Source organism: Salmo trutta, chromosome 12, assembly GCF_901001165.1.
Source record: "Salmo trutta chromosome 12, fSalTru1.1, whole genome shotgun sequence".
Taxonomy (NCBI): Eukaryota; Metazoa; Chordata; class Actinopteri; order Salmoniformes; family Salmonidae; genus Salmo; species Salmo trutta.
Window position 1 is genome coordinate 74,034,201 of NC_042968.1, and position 15,970 is coordinate 74,050,170.

General features: G+C 46.7%; 1 protein-coding gene across 3 annotated transcripts in view; it reads left to right on the forward strand.

Moving 5' to 3' along the window:
- The window catches only part of LOC115204148 (guanine nucleotide exchange factor VAV2), a gene marked incomplete in the record, with an annotated part of 246,388 nt that overhangs the window by 194,792 nt on the left and 35,626 nt on the right, over nucleotides 1–15,970 (forward strand). For all 3 annotated transcript variants that reach the window (XM_029769504.1, XM_029769505.1, XM_029769506.1), the window contains 1 exon segment: nucleotides 4,589–4,647. In XM_029769504.1, coding sequence (XP_029625364.1) covers nucleotides 4,589–4,647 — 59 coding nt within the window.

The window sequence follows — 15,970 nt, forward strand, 5'->3', positions numbered from 1 at the left end:
AGGCTGAGGGGCTAGGGGTAAGGCTGAGGGGCTAGAGGTAAGGCTGAGGGGCTAGGGGTAAGGCTGAGGGGCTAGGGGTAAGGCTGAGGGGCTAGGGGTAAGGCTGAGGGGCTAGGGGTAAGGCTGAGGGGCTAGGGGTAAGGCTGAGGGGCTAGGGGTAAGGCTGAGGGGCTAGGGTAATGCTGAGGGGCTAGGGGTAAGGCTGAGGGGCTAGGGGTAAGGCTGAGGGGCTAGGGGTAAGGCTGAGGGGCTAGGGGTAAGGCTGAGGGGCTAGGGGTAAGACTGAGGGGCTAGGGGTAAGGCTGAGGGGCTAGGGGTAAGGCTGAGGGGCTAGGGGTAATGCTGAGGGGCTAGGGGTAAGGCTGAGGGGCTAGGGGTAAGGCTGAGGGGCTAGGGGTAAGGCTGAGGGGCTAGGGGTAATGCTGAGGGGCTAGGGGTAAGGCTGAGAGGGCTAGGGGTAAGGCTGAGGGGCTAGGGGTAATGCTGAGGGGCTAGGGGTAATGCTGAGGCGCTGAGGTAGGATGGGAAGAGAGAGCGTTATTGCCACTCCATCCCGACGATTCCTTTTCATATTTTGACTCTAGCTTTATTCTCTGGTCTGTTCCGCTCAAAGCTGGGACTCCCTGGGGGTCTGTCTGAGACCAGAGAGAAATCAATAATGTGGAAACACAGAGGGAGAGAGCCTTTGACTGGACTGCATGATAGGAGGGAGTGAGATGGTAGAGGGAGGGAGAGGAAGAGAGGGTGTTAGACAGAGAGGAGAGGGAGAAAGAGAGAGGCAGGGGCAGAGGTTGGATAGAAGGATGAAGGGGTCACATCGGTAGTGAGAGGCAGAATTGTGGATGTAAAGCATAAAATACACAAAGTCAGATGTAAAGACATGAGCTAAATATGAATCTTTCTGCTGAGAGATATTCATGTACTCTGAAACACACCGCAGCAGCCATAGCCACCACTCATCACCGTGGTGTATGGCTACCATGACAGCAACTTGAACTGTACAGAAGGATATCGGTCAGGTAGTCATTCCTCTGAGTGGTTGAGCCACTCCATGCTCCTCAGACTGAATCGCTGTCCTAACCCTCTTCACACTAGCTCTTAGCCTGAGCTCCACCTGCTTTTAAAGCACCCTAGACTTCTACTCTAGGCTCCCATTGAAGTTACACACCTTCACCCTAGACTCCTATTAATTATACAGTTTAGAGTGGAGAGTGAAGCACACCTGCTGAGAGAGAGGGCAGGAATAGAGAGAGAGAGAGACACAGAGGGTGGGGAATATAGAGACAGAGACAGAGGGTGGGGAATATATATAGAGAGAGAGACAGAGGGTGGGGAATAGAGAGAGAGAGAGAGAGGGTGGGGAATAGAGAGAGAGGGTGGGAAATAGAGAGAGAGAGAGAGAGAGAGGGCGGGGAATAGAGAGAGAGAGAGAGAGGGTAGGGAATAGAGAGAGAAAGAGAGAGAGGGCGGGGAATAGAGAGAGAGAGAGAGAGGGCGGGGAATAGAGAGAGAGAGAGGGCGGGGAATAGAGAGAGAGAGAGGGCGGGAAATAGAGAGAGAGGGGCGGGGAACAGAGAGAGAGAGGGTGGGGAATAGAGAGAGAGAGAGGGTGGGGAATAGAGAGAGAGAGAGGGTGGGGAATAGAGAGAGAGAGGGTGGGGAATAGAGAGAGAGAGAGGGTGGGGAATAGAGAGAGAGAGGGGGTGGGGAATAGAGAGAGAGAGAGGGTGGGGAATAGAGAGAGAGAGAGAGGGTGGGGAATAGAGAGAGAGAGGGTGGGGAATAGAGAGAGAGGGGGTGGGGAATAGAGAGAGAGAGAGAGAGAGAGGGTGGGGAATATACAGTGAGGGAAAAAAGTATTTGATTCCCTGCTGATTTTGTACGTTTGCCCACTGACAAAGAAATTATCAGTCTATAATTTTAATGGTAGGTTTATTTGAACAGTGAGAGACAGAATAACAACAAAAAAATCCAGAAAAACGCATGTCAAAAATGTTATAAATTGATTTGCATTTTAATGAGGGAAATAAGTATTTGACCCCCTCTCAATCAGAAAGATTTCTGGCTCCCAGGTGTCTTTTATACAGGTAACGAGCTGAGATTAGGAGCACACTCTTAAAGGCAGTGCTCCTAATCTCAGTTTGTTACCTGTATAAAAGACACCTGTCCACAGAAGCAATCAATCAATCAGATTCCAAACTCTCCACCATGGCCAAGACCAAAGAGCTCTCCAAGGATGTCAGGGACAAGATTGTAGACCTACACAAGGCTGGAATGGGCTACAAAACCATCGCCAAGCAGCTTGGTGAGAAGGTGACAACAGTTGGTGCGATTATTCGCAAATGGAAGAAACACAAAAGAACTGTCAATCTCCCTCAGCCTGGGGCTCCATGCAAGATCTTACCTCGTGGAGTTGCAATGATCATGAGAACGGTGAGGAATCAGCCCAGAACTACACGGGAGGATCTTGTCAATGATATCAAGGCAGCTGGGACCATAGTCACCAAGAAAACAATTGGTAACACACTACGCCGTGAAGGACTGAAATCCTGCAGCGCCCGCAAGGTCCCCCTGCTCAAGAAAGCACATATACATGCCCGTCTGAAGTTTGCCAATGAACATCTGAATGATTCAGAGGACAACTGGGTGAAAGTGTTGTGGTCAGATGAGACCAAAATGGAGCTCTTTGGCATCAACTCAACTCGCCGTGTTCGGAGCAGGAGGAGGAATGCTGCCTATGACCCCAAGAACAACATCCCCACTGTCAAACATGGAGGTGGAAACATTATGCTTTGGGGGTGTTTTTCTGCTAAGGGGACAGGACAACTTCACCGCATCAAAGGGACGATGGACGGGGCCATGTACCGTCAAATCTTGGGTGAGAACCTCCTTCCCTCAACCAGGGCATTGAAAATGGGTCGTGGATGGGTATTCCAGCATGACAATGACCCAAAACACACGGCCAAGGCAACAAAGGAGTGGCTCAAGAAGAAGCACATTAAGGTCCTGGAGTGGCCTAGCCAGTCTCCAGACCTTAATCCCATAGAAAATCTGTGGAGGGAGCTGAAGGTTCGAGTTGCCAAACGTCAGCCTCGAAACCTTAATGACTTGGAGAAGATCTGCAAAGAGGAGTGGGACAAAATCCCTCCTGAGATGTGTGCAAACCTGGTGGCCAACTACAAGAAACGTCTGACCTCTGTGATTGCCAACAAGGGTTTTGCCACCAAGTACTAAGTCATGTTTTGCAGAGGGGTCAAATACTTATTTCCCTCATTAAAATGCATATCATTTTATAACATTTTTGACATGCGTTTTTCTGGATTTTTTTGTTGTTATTCTGTCTCTCACTGTTCAAATAAACCTACCATTAAAATTATAGACTGATAATTTCTTTGTAAGTGGGCAAACGTACAAAATCAGCAGGGGATCAAATACTTTTTTCCCTCACTGTAAACATAGTATAGAGAGAGGGAGAGAGGGGGTGGGGAATAGAGAGAGAGAGACCTGGCTCCCATATCTATTTGGTGAAATACCACAGTGTGCCATCACAGCAGCAAGATTTGTGACCTGTTGCTAAACACCATTGTAAATATAACCCATATTTATTTTCTCTTTTGTTCTTTAACTATTTGCACATAATATGACATTTGTAATGTCTTTATTCTTTTGGAACTTTTGTGCCTGTAATGTTTACTTCACTTTTTGTATTATCTCGTTCACTTGCTTTGGCAATGTAAACATGTTTCCCAGGGAGGGAGAGAGGGAGAGAGGGAGAGAGGGAGAGAGAGAGCGAGAGAGAGAGAGAGAGAGAGAGAGAGAGAGAGAGAGAGAGAACAGCTGGCACCGTGGTGTTGGAAGCATAAACACATCCAGAAGTGCGTAATGAGGCATGGGGGCATCATTTTGGCAGTTAGGAGGGGACGGGCTCCATCATATCCCTGTATTAGCATTGGAGGAGTCTCCAGCACGCCATCTGTAAGCCCCCCAAACCGCCACCCATAAGCCCACTCACATGTGACTCACAACCAGCATTAAATCAGGCTTGCATTTAACCTTGTTACACCACGCAGGTCTCACCACAGGGGAGAGAGGGAGGCAGAGCAAGCACGAGATAGATAGAGGGAAGGAGGGAGAGGGCAAGCAAGGTTCTGACTGAGATGAAGAGGAGGGGGTGAGGAGAAAGAGGGAATGGGGTGGGAGAGAAGATATGGAGGGGGGAGGGGGTCTGATCTGAGTAAAGTGGAACACGTCTGTGACTCTGTGGGGGCATTTGGCACCACATGTCCCTGGATGTCATCATTAACATGGCGGCCTGCATTATGCTCACACACAATCCTGTGTGGCTGCGCACGACGATGTTGCTAAGAAACACGACATCGCTCTCCTCGCTCGTAAACACAGGAAGTTTAACATGAATTAACCACGTTAAGGCAGAGCAGACGGGCCTGTCTTAATGACTGAGTGATGAGATGTTGACTGTGTTGATGACTGTGTTGTAGATTGTATGGATGACTGTTGTAGACTGTGTTGATCGACTGACCCTGTCATTGACCGTTGTTGACCGTTGTCTCTCTGCTTTGTGTTCCAGGTGATCTCAGCCCTGTCCAGGATCTCCCATCACAGCATTGTGCAGATCAAAGGCATGAGGTATGTCTCCTCTCCTCCCACTACCCGTCACTGTCCGTTTGAGGAAGAGGAATATTGAACATGTTCACGGTATCTCTCAGCCAGACAGTGTTTTCTTGTTCTGGTAGGAGATGTGGTCTAGGCCTACTCCTGTCAATACCACTGTCTCTGTTGGTAACCAGGTCTGGAAGAATCATCAGATAGCTCAGATCACATGACTAAACTCATCACTAAGCTCTACCTCGGGTTTCTCAGCGTCACATCAAAGGATGCCATTTAGTCTAGTTTACTGGCCGCTGGGAAACCGCTTTCTGATTGCTCTTTATTTGCTCAATCTGATCACCCTGTTGGCTGAGTGGGCTGCGAACTGGCTCCACAAATAAATCAAGGTGTTTTATCTTGACCGGCAGGGTAATGATGGAGCGTACCCATTAGGCCAGGAAACACAGAGTCTGGCCTATTAATAAACACTACACACCCTGAGAGGTGGCTAAATCACTGTGGTCCTCCTATGGGCTGTTTTCCTCTGTCTGGTCTGTAGTGTGGTGAATGAGAGCTAAATCCCAGTCTGTCTGTTCTCTTTACCCTCCAGAGCCCCACCAGTGAGTTGAAAAGCCTCTGGACAGTTCGTTAGGAGGGGCTTGTTTGTTGTTGTTTAGAACATGTCATTTAATCCAAAACACACTGGTATGTACGTATACATTAACCATTTGCAGTCAGATCATGAAGTGATATCTCTTTCAGTCATCCACAATATCACTGACTCCCTCTCACGCAGACATAGGACAGTTGCTAAGTGGCACATGACCGACGCATGGTGAGGGCATGATCTAGCAGCCTTCCCTGTAGCTCAGTTGGTAGAGCATGGTGTTTGCAATGCATGGTGTTTGCAACGCCAGGGTTGTGGGTTCGATTCCCACGGGGGGCCATGTATGAAATGTATGCATTCACTACTGTAAGTTGCTCTGGATAAGAGCGTCTGCTAAATGACTAAAATGTAAATGACCAACGCATGGTGAGGGCATGATCTAGGGCACATGACCGACGCATGGTGAGGGCATGATCTAGGGCACATGACCAACGCATGGTGAGGGCATGATCTAGGGCACATGACCAACGCATGGTGAGGGCATGATCTAGGGCACATGACCGACGCATGGTGAGGGCATGATCTAGGGCAGATGATGTTAATGTCCGTCCAGCAGGGTCAGGCAGACAGTAAAGTTCATATCAGTTGTTAAACACCCAGCACACTTTGTTAACCCCCCGTGTTCTTCCCCCCTACTGCCTGGGGTAAAGGTAACGGAGGCCCCTCTGCCTCTGTAATATTACAGAGACCTGTCAGTCCTCTTCAGTGTCACCAGACACAGACCTGTCCCTCTCTCACCCTAGAGACACTCAGCAGTTAACCCCCCCTTCCCTCTTTCTGTTTCTCCCTCTTTCTGTTTCTCCCTCTTTCTGTTTCTCCCTCTTTCTGTTCCTCCCTCTTTCTGTTTCTCCCTCTTTCTGTTTCTCCCTCTTTCTGTTCCTCCCTCTTTCTGTTCCTCCCTCTTTCTGTTCCTCCCTCTTTCTGTTTCTCCCTCTTTCTGTTCCTCCCTCTTTCTGTTCCTCCCTCTTTCTGTTTCTCCCTCTTTCTGTTTCTCCCTCTTTCTGTTCCTCCCTCTTTCTGTTTCTCCCTCTTTCTGTTTCTCCCTCTTTCTGTTCCTCCCTCTTTCTGTTTCTCCCTCTTTCTGTTCCTCCCTCTTTCTGTTCCTCCCTCTTTCTGTTTCTCCCTCTTTCTGTTCCTCCCTCTTTCTGTTCCTCCCTGTGTGTTTGATCTGGGGGATCATTGTTTTGGAGGTGTGCTCATAGACTTGCTGTTGAAGCCCATTGATTGGCACTGTGATTCCTGTTGGCATCAAAGAGCCAAAAGTCAGGCCTGTGTGTCTCTGTCACTGTGTCTTCCCTGAGCCCCAGCTTTACTGAAAGTCTCGCCACTCCTCCCTGCACACCCAGACACGCTCCACACTTCTGGAACACTCACAGTCCAAGCCCTGTCTCCTTGAGAAATCCATGAAAATGGTATCAATCAATCAAAAAGGGAATAGAGGATAAGAATAAAGGCCTTCTGTCATGACATCCTGCTCCACATCTATGGACTGTGAGCTCTTCTGGCGTTAAACAACTCATAGCAGGATCTCTCTCTATCCTCTCTCCTGACTGTGAAATGCTCCTGCCTCCTTTCTCCTCATGATATCTGTCCTCAGCTAACTAAAAGCCACCTCTTAGCGCACAGTAAACCTACTCACACTTCGTGTTCTTGATTTCCCCCTGATACCACAAGCCATTACTCCATTAGTCTGTGTGTGTGTGTGTGTGTGTGTGTGTGTGTGTGTGTGTGTGTGTGTGTGTGTGTGTGTGTGCCTTGTTCTCAGTGGGTCAGAGTGCTATAGTGTGCGTGAGAGCAGAGCTCCACAGTAAGAAGGAGAGTGGCAGACAGAGGCTGAAACCCAGCAGGAGAGAGACTGCAGGCAGAGAAGTGTCAGGAACGATGCTCTCTTCCCCTCATCTCCTCCTCCCCTCATCTCCTCCTCCCTCTCTCCTTCATCCCGGCCTGGGGCATTAGGAATGCTCATTCCCGCTCACGACAGTGTGCGATATAAGACTCGATAGTCACTCACATACATTACACATCCCACACATAATGTACACATTATGCCATGATGCACACCCTCATTAATACTGTATTTGTGTAAGTGGTGTAAAGGTTGCACACTTGCATACTAACTGGACAGAGATGACTCACATTACACATATAATTAAGCAATAAGGCCGAGGTGGTGTGGTATTGCACGACACAACGCAGAGTGCCTGGATACAGCCTTTAACCGTGGTATATTGACCATATACCACAAACCCCCGATGTCCCTTATTGCTAATATAAACTGGTTACCAACGTAATTAGAGCAGTAAAAATACATGTTTTGTCATATCTGTTGTATACCGTCTCATATACCACAGCTTTCAGCCAATCAGCATTCAGGGCTCGAACTACCCAGTTTATAGTATCGCATAATGTACACATAAACACATTCATTCTCTGTTACACCCACTACCCAACATCCCCAAGCCAAAAGCATGGGAATGAGTCAGACATGCAACACTAAATGAAGAGAAACTCAGAGGGACGTTTATCAGAGTTGGTGGGTGGACAAGCACAGAATGGGCCTTGATGGAATTTTCTGCCTCAGCTCCACATAGCTATTGATCTCTGCTTTGGGCCATCGGGACCTGCTGGATGTTACTGCACTACTCAGTGCGGCAACGGTCACACCAAACAACCGCATAGTTACGTCCTCACAGTTATTTGCGATAGCGGTTCAATGGGGCTGGGCATACAGCTGCTCTGTCCTCCACACGTCTGCCATTGATTACCTTTACCACAGGAATGGCTCTGTGCATCGAACAAGCACTTTAACTTAATCGCAGACCGAGCTAATTGACAGGATGAGGGAGTCAATGGGTGCTGCACACTGAAATAGTTTATAGGCATTCAATGGTAGTCAGGAAATAAATACCTATACTCTCTACAGCCTGATTGGCTCTGAGCCCTGAAACAGGAAGAGGGAGGGTGAGAGAGAGAGAAAGATTCTGAAAGTGAGAGAGTAAGAGAGAAATGAGTGAAAAGAAAGAGGCAGGACGAGAGAGAAGTGAGTGAAAAGAAAGAGGCAGGACGAGAGAGAAATGAGTGAAAAGAAAGAGGCAGGACGAGAGAGAAGTGAGTGAAAAGAAAGAGGCAGGACGAGAGAGAAATGAGTGAAAAGAAAGAGGCAGGACGAGAGAGAAGTGAGTGAAAAGAAAGAGGCAGGACGAGAGAGAAGTGAGTGAAAAGAAAGAGGCAGGACGAGAGAGAAATGAGTGAAAAGAAAGAGGCAGGATGAGAGAGAAATGAGTGAAAAGAAAGAGGCAGGACGAGAGAGAAATGAGTGAAAAGAAAGAGGCAGGATGAGAGAAATGAGTGAAAAGAAAGAGGCAGGATGAGAGAAATGAGTGAAAAGAAAGAGGCAGGACGAGAGAGAAATGAGTGAAAAGAAAGAGGCAGGATGAGAGAAATGAGTGAAAAGAAAGAGGCAGGATGAGAGAAATGAGTGAAAAGAAAGAGGCAGGACGAGAGAGAAATGAGTGAAAAGAAAGAGGCAGGATGAGAGAAATGAGTGAAAAGAAAGAGGCAGGATGAGAGAAATGAGTGAAAAGAAAGAGGCAGGATGAGAGAAATGAGTGAAAAGAAAGAGGCAGGATGAGAGAAATGAGTGAAAAGAAAGAGGCAGGACGAGAGAGAAATGAGTGAAAAGAAAGAGGCAGGATGAGAGAAGTGAGTGAAAAGAAAGAGGCAGGATGAGAGAGAAGTGAGTGAAAAGAAAGAGGCAGGACGAGAGTGAAAAGAAAGAGGCAGGACGAGAGAGAAATGAGTGAAAAGAAAGAGGCAGGACGAGAGAGAAGTGAGTGAAAAGAAAGAGGCAGGACGAGAGTGAAAAGAAAGAGGCAGGACGAGAGAGAAGTGAGTGAAAAGAAAGAGGCAGGACGAGAGAGAAATGAGTGAAAAGAAAGAGGCAGGACGAGAGAGAAATGAGTGAAAAGAAAGAGGCAGGACGAGAGAGAAATGAGTGAAAAGAAAGAGGCAGGACGAGAGTGAAAAGAAAGAGGCAGGACGAGAGAGAAATGAGTGAAAAGAAAGAGGCAGGACGAGAGAGAAGTGAGTGAAAAGAAAGAGGCAGGACGAGAGTGAAAAGAAAGAGGCAGGACGAAAGAGAAGTGAGTGAAAAGAAAGAGGCAGGACGAGAGAGAAATGAGTGAAAAGAAAGAGGCAGGACGAGAGAGAAATGAGTGAAAAGAAAGAGGCAGGACGAGAGAGAAATGAGTGAAAAGAAAGAGGCAGGACGAGAGTGAAAAGAAAGAGGCAGGACGAGAGAGAAATGAGTGAAAAGAAAGAGGCAGGACGAGAGAGAAATGAGTAAAAAGAAAGAGGCAGGACTAGAGAGAAAATGAGTGAAAAGAAAGAGGCAGGACGAGAGAGAAATGAGTGAAAAGAAAGAGGCAGGACGAGAGAGAAATGAGTGAAAAGAAAGAGGCAGGACGAGAGAGAAATGAGTGAAAAGAAAGAGGCAGGACGAGAGTGAAAAGAAAGAGGCAGGACGAGAGAAATGAGTGAAAAGAAAGAGGCAGGACGAGAGAGAAATGAGTGAAAAGAAAGAGGCAGGACGAGAGAGAAGTGAGTGAAAAGAAAGAGGCAGGACGAGAGTGAAAAGAAAGAGGCAGGACGAGAGAGAAGTGAGTGAAAAGAAAGAGGCAGGACGAGAGAGAAATGAGTGAAAAGAAAGAGGCAGGACGAGAGAGAAATGAGTGAAAAGAAAGAGGCAGGACGAGAGAGAAATGAGTGAAAAGAAAGAGGCAGGACGAGAGAGAAATGAGTGAAAAGAAAGAGGCAGGACGAGAGAAATGAGTGAAAAGAAAGAGGCAGGACGAGAGAGAAATGAGTGAAAAGAAAGAGGCAGGACGAGAGAGAAATGAGTGAAAAGAAAGAGGCAGGACGAGAGAGAAATGAGTGAAAAGAAAGAGGCAGGACGAGAGAGAAATGAGTGAAAAGAAAGAGGCAGGATGAGAGAAATGAGTGAAAAGAAAGAGGCAGGACGAGAGTGAAAAGAAAGAGGCAGGACGAGAGAAATGAGTGAAAAGAAAGAGGCAGGACGAGAAAGAAGTGAGTGAAAAGAAAGAGGCAGGACGAGAGAGAAATGAGTGAAAAGAAAGAGGCAGGACGAGAGAGAAATGAGTGAAAAGAAAGAGGCAGGACGAGAGAGAAGTGAGTGAAAAGAAAGAGGCAGGACGAGAGTGAAAAGAAAGAGGCAGGACGAGAGAGAAGTGAGTGAAAAGAAAGAGGCAGGACGAGAGAGAAGTGAGTGAAAAGAAAGAGGCAGGACGAGAGAGAAATGAGTGAAAAGAAAGAGGCAGGACGAGAGAGAAATGAGTGAAAAGAAAGAGGCAGGACGAGAGAGAAATGAGTGAAAAGAAAGAGGCAGGACGAGAGTGAAAAGAAAGAGGCAGGACGAGAGAAATGAGTGAAAAGAAAGAGGCAGGACGAGAGAGAAATGAGTGAAAAGAAAGAGGCAGGACGAGAGAGAAGTGAGTGAAAAGAAAGAGGCAGGACGAGAGTGAAAAGAAAGAGGCAGGACGAGAGAGAAGTGAGTGAAAAGAAAGAGGCAGGACGAGAGAGAAATGAGTGAAAAGAAAGAGGCAGGACGAGAGAGAAATGAGTGAAAAGAGAGGCAGGACGAGAGAGAAATGAGTGAAAAGAAAGAGGCAGGACGAGAGAGAAATGAGTGAAAAGAAAGAGGCAGGACGAGAGAGAAATGAGTGAAAAGAAAGAGGCAGGACGAGAGAAATGAGTGAAAAGAAAGAGGCAGGACGAGAGAGAAATGAGTGAAAAGAAAGAGGCAGGACGAGAGAGAAATGAGTGAAAAGAAAGAGGCAGGACGAGAGAAATGAGTGAAAAGAAAGAGGCAGGATGAGAGAAATGAGTGAAAAGAAAGAGGCAGTATGAGAGAAATGAGTGAAAAGAAAGAGGCAGGACGAGAGTGAAAAGAAAGAGGCAGGACGAGAGAAATGAGTGAAAAGAAAGAGGCAGGACGAGAGAGAAGTGAGTGAAAAGAAAGAGGCAGGACGAGAGAGAAATGAGTGAAAAGAAAGAGGCAGGACGAGACAGGGAAATGAGTGAAAAGAAAGAGGCAGGACGAGAGAGAAGTGAGTGAAAAGAAAGAGGCAGGACGAGAGTGAAAAGAAAGAGGCAGGACGAGAGTGAAAAGAAAGAGGCAGGACGAGAGAGAAGTGAGTGAAAAGAAAGAGGCAGGACTAGAGAGAAATGAGTGAAAGAAAGAGGCAGGACGAGAGAGAAATGAGTGAAAAGAAAGAGGCAGGACGAGAGAGAAATGAGTGAAAAGAAAAGAGGCAGGACGAGAGAGAAGTGAGTGAAAAGAGGCAGGACGAGAGTGAAAAGAAAGAGGCAGGACGAGAGAGAAGTGAGTGAAAAGAAAGAGGCAGGACGAGAGAGAAATGAGTGAAAAGAAAGAGGCAGGACGAGAGAGAAATGAGTGAAAAGAAAGAGGCAGGACGAGAGAGAAATGAGTGAAAAGAAAGAGGCAGGACGAGAGAAATGAGTGAAAAGAAAGAGGCAGGACGAGAGAGAAGTGAGTGAAAAGAAAGAGGCAGGACGAGAGAGAAATGAGTGAAAAGAAAGAGGCAGGACGAGAGAGAAATGAGTGAAAAGAAAAGAGGGCAGGACGAGGAGAGAAATGAGTGAAAAGAGAGGCAGGACGAGAGAGAAAATGAGTGAAAAGAAAGAGGCAGGACGAGAGAGAAGTGAGTGAAAAGAAAGAGGCAGGACGAGAGAGAAATGAGTGAAAAGAAAGAGCAGGACGAGAGAGAAATGAGTGAAAAGAAAGAGGCAGGACGAGAGAGAAATGAGTGAAAAGAAAGAGGCAGGACGAGAGAGAAATGAGTGAAAAGAAAGAGGCAGGACGAGAGAGAAATGAGTGAAAAGAAAGAGGCAGGACGAGAGAGAGAAATGAGTGAAAGAAAGAGGCAGGACGAGAGAGAAATGAGTGAAAAGAAAGAGGCAGGACGAGAGAGAAATGAGTGAAAAGAAAGAGGCAGGACGAGAGAAATGAGTGAAAAGAAAGAGGCAGGACGAGAGAGAAATGAGTGAAAAGAAAGAGGCAGGACGAGAGAGAAATGAGTGAAAGAAAGAGGCAGGACGAGAGAGAAATGAGAGAAAAGAAAGAGGCAGGAGCAGAGTGATGAAAAGAAAGAGGCAGGACGAGAGGACAAGAAAGAGGCAGGACGGAGAGAGAGAAGTGAGTGGAAAAGAAAGAGGCAGGACGAGAGAGAAAGAGTGAAAAGAAAGAGGCAGGACGAGAGAGAAGTGAGTGAAAAGAAAGAGGCAGGACGAGAGAAGAAGTATGAGAAGAAGTTGGAAAAGAAGAGGCAGGACGAGAGAGAGTGAGTGAAAAGAAAGAGGCAGGACGAGAGAGAAATGAGTGAAAAGAAAGAGGCAGGACGAGAGAGAAATGAGTGAAAAGAAAGAGGCAGGACGAGAGAGAAAATGAGTGAAAAGAAAGAGGCAGGACGAGAGAGAAGTGAGTGAAAAGAAAGAGGCAGGACGAGAGTGAAAAGAAAGAGGCAGGACGAGAGAGAAGTGAGTGAAAAGAAAGAGGCAGGACGAGAGAGAAATGAGTGAAAAGAAAGAGGCAGGACGAGAGAGAAATGAGTGAAAAGAAAGAGGCAGGACGAGAGAGAAATGAGTGAAAAGAAGAGGCAGGACGAGAGAAATGAGTGAAAAGAAAGAGGCAGGACGAGAGAGAAGTGAGTGAAAGAAAGAGGCAGGGACGAGAGAGAAATGAGTGAAAAGGAAAGAGGCAGGACGAGAGAGAAATGATGTGAAAAGAAAGAGGCAGGACGAGAGAGAAATGAGTGAAAAGAAAGAGGCAGGACGAGAGAGAAATGAGTGAAAAGAAAGAGGCAGGACGAGAGAGAAATGAGTGAAAAGAAAGAGGCAGGACGAGAGTGAGTAAGCCAGCAGAACTCTGTGATGCGTTGTGTTCCTTAACCTGATGTTAGCATGACACACTAGTCCCTCATAGTGACCACACACACCAACTCAGGGAGAGACACACACACACACTGCTCTCACTACACTGACACTAATTGCTGGCGTCACACACATAAACCCACGCTAGAACAATCCGCTACTGTACATTGAATTCGGTGTATTCAGTTAAACATAGATACAGGAGATATGATTTTGTGCCACTTGGAAGTTAGAAGGTCTTGGAATCAGGTTATTGAATTGACTGAGTTATGCTCCCTCCTGGGGCTCCATAGCTGTGAGTCCAAGTGACAGAATGATTCGATTAACTGGAAATCACAGATTAAGTTAGATAAGAGGCGTCAGACTAAAGGGCAGATCTTAATTGAATGAAAACCTGTTATTGAAAAGTGTCATATTGCAGCCAGTATAATTGAAATGTCCACCAGGTGTCTACGTAGTGCCTGGACTAATGCTGCTATCGCCACAACTAAATAACCGATAAACTGAATGCACTGCCGATTGTCTGTGTTGATAGTTACAGTGGATGCATCCAGGTGAATTATTAGGGTTGAACAAATATCTTGCTTGTGGAGAAGTGAGAGAGATGTAACTTACAGTACTGAGAGATACAGCTGTGGCTGTCAGGGTTCAGTCAGTGCATCCATCTGATTAACTCCCAACACTCAGACTGAAGCCCAGGTGCACACACACACTCTCTCGCTCTCTCTCTCTTTCTCTTGAGCCCACTCACACACTTTACCCCCCTCCACTACATCTCTATTTTTACCCCTGTTGCCCTGCGTTGATGTAATCAGCTGTGAGATGGGGGTCTGTATGTTTCCTCAATTCGGGCCAGCAGGCTGCTCTGTGGGGAGTGGGCGTCAGCAGGACATACAGTACAGGAACTCACGCGCGCGCACACACACACACACACACACACACACACACACACACACACACACACACACACACACGCCCGGGACCTTGGATCCTCTGGTGCCTGTCACCACTCTCTCACACTATGGAGAACCTTGGTGTCGGGCGTGACTTAGAGCGATTGTAACCTTTTGTGTGACTGACTGTCTACTGTATATTGACATGGATGAATGTGTGTGTGCATGTTTGTGCACGTGTGTGTATGTGTGTGGTCAATGGCTGTATGACCTACAGTCCCGTGTGGCTCAGTTGGTAGAGCATGGCACTTGCGTCGCCAGGGTTGTGGGTTCGATTCCCATGGGGGACCAGTATGAAGAAAGTATTAAAATGTATGCAGTACCTACTGTAAGTCGCTCTGCATAAGAGCGTCTGGTAAATGACTAAAATGTAAAAACAATGTAGGACAGGGCTTTACATGTTCAGCAGACATTATCCATGGTGAACCAAGGCCAGTACTCCAGTATCCTATACGCTGGATCCAAGGCAGTGTATTTGATTGCTCAACAACGACTAAAATAGTGTCACAGCTGGACTGTGGCATGGTGCCAGCAATTCATCCCAGACTAAGTCATCCAAAACAGAATATTGCCCAGCGTGGCGGGGCAGATCTTATGTGTAAAGACCACTTTGTTGTGCAATTTGTAATCTGGAAAACATGATGAAAGATTGAGTGCTTGTGGAGGCCATAATATCATACAACAGTAAAGACTACATTACCCATGCATCACCCAGACATAGTAACATGTGGTTCTACCTTCCCCAATAGATTAACGGTGCATATTCAGAGATGCTTCATGACATGTTAGCTTTCAGACATTTAGCGTTATGGTAGCGTTTCAAACATTTCATAAGCTATCATCCATATGAATGACTGCATCTTGCTCGAAGCACACACAGATGCATCACGCAAACAACTCGACGCATGTAGCACGTTCTGAAATAAACAATCTGGTATTCTTGATTCTCCAATCATCGTTTAATTGACCCAATATACTTTTTCCAATCCCCCGGCACCTCTAGCCTCTCTTAATGTTCCAGATGAAGCATTTTGATGAGATCGCAGGAGAAAAGGTTTAAAGAGAAATCCACCTCTTTAAGTGGGTAATTGATTCGTCATCTGGCTAAGAGCGTTGGGCCAGTAACCAAAAGGTTGCAGATTCGAATCCCTGAATCCGGCAAGGTGGAAAAATATGCTGTTCTGCTCTTGAGCAAGGTAGTTTAACCCCCTATAACTGTTCCCTGGGTGCCGATGACGTCGATTAAAGCAGCACTGTGCACCTCTCTGATTCAGAGAGTTAAATGCGGAAGGCACATTTCAGTTGATTGCATTCAGTTGGACAGCTGACTAGGTATGCCCATCCACATTTGAACATTCTAACCTTCCCAGGAGGGCTTTGCTCACTAAGGAGGATAAAAGAGGACATGGAAAATGGCTCAATCTTAGGGGTTTGAGTCATACTTCATGGGTTCAAGTGCATCTCAAGTGACATCTCATTTCAATGGTACATTTTGGGAATAGGCTGTCAAATGAGAAATAGCCTTTAGTTTGTGACATACTATGTTTGTTTATTCCAGGCGTTCTTGAAAGGCAATTCCAATGAGATATAGTGTTAGTCAATGACCTGATGTATCATAGTGAGGAGATGATGATGGTGATGGAGTGAGATTAACACCTGACTGATAGACACTCATCCCCTGCTGTTACCATATCTAACTGTAAGGCAGGTCCACCGGCTAATTCTTTCCCTCGTTCTCCCATTGTGTGTGTGTGTGTTGTAGGCCTTTCCTTCG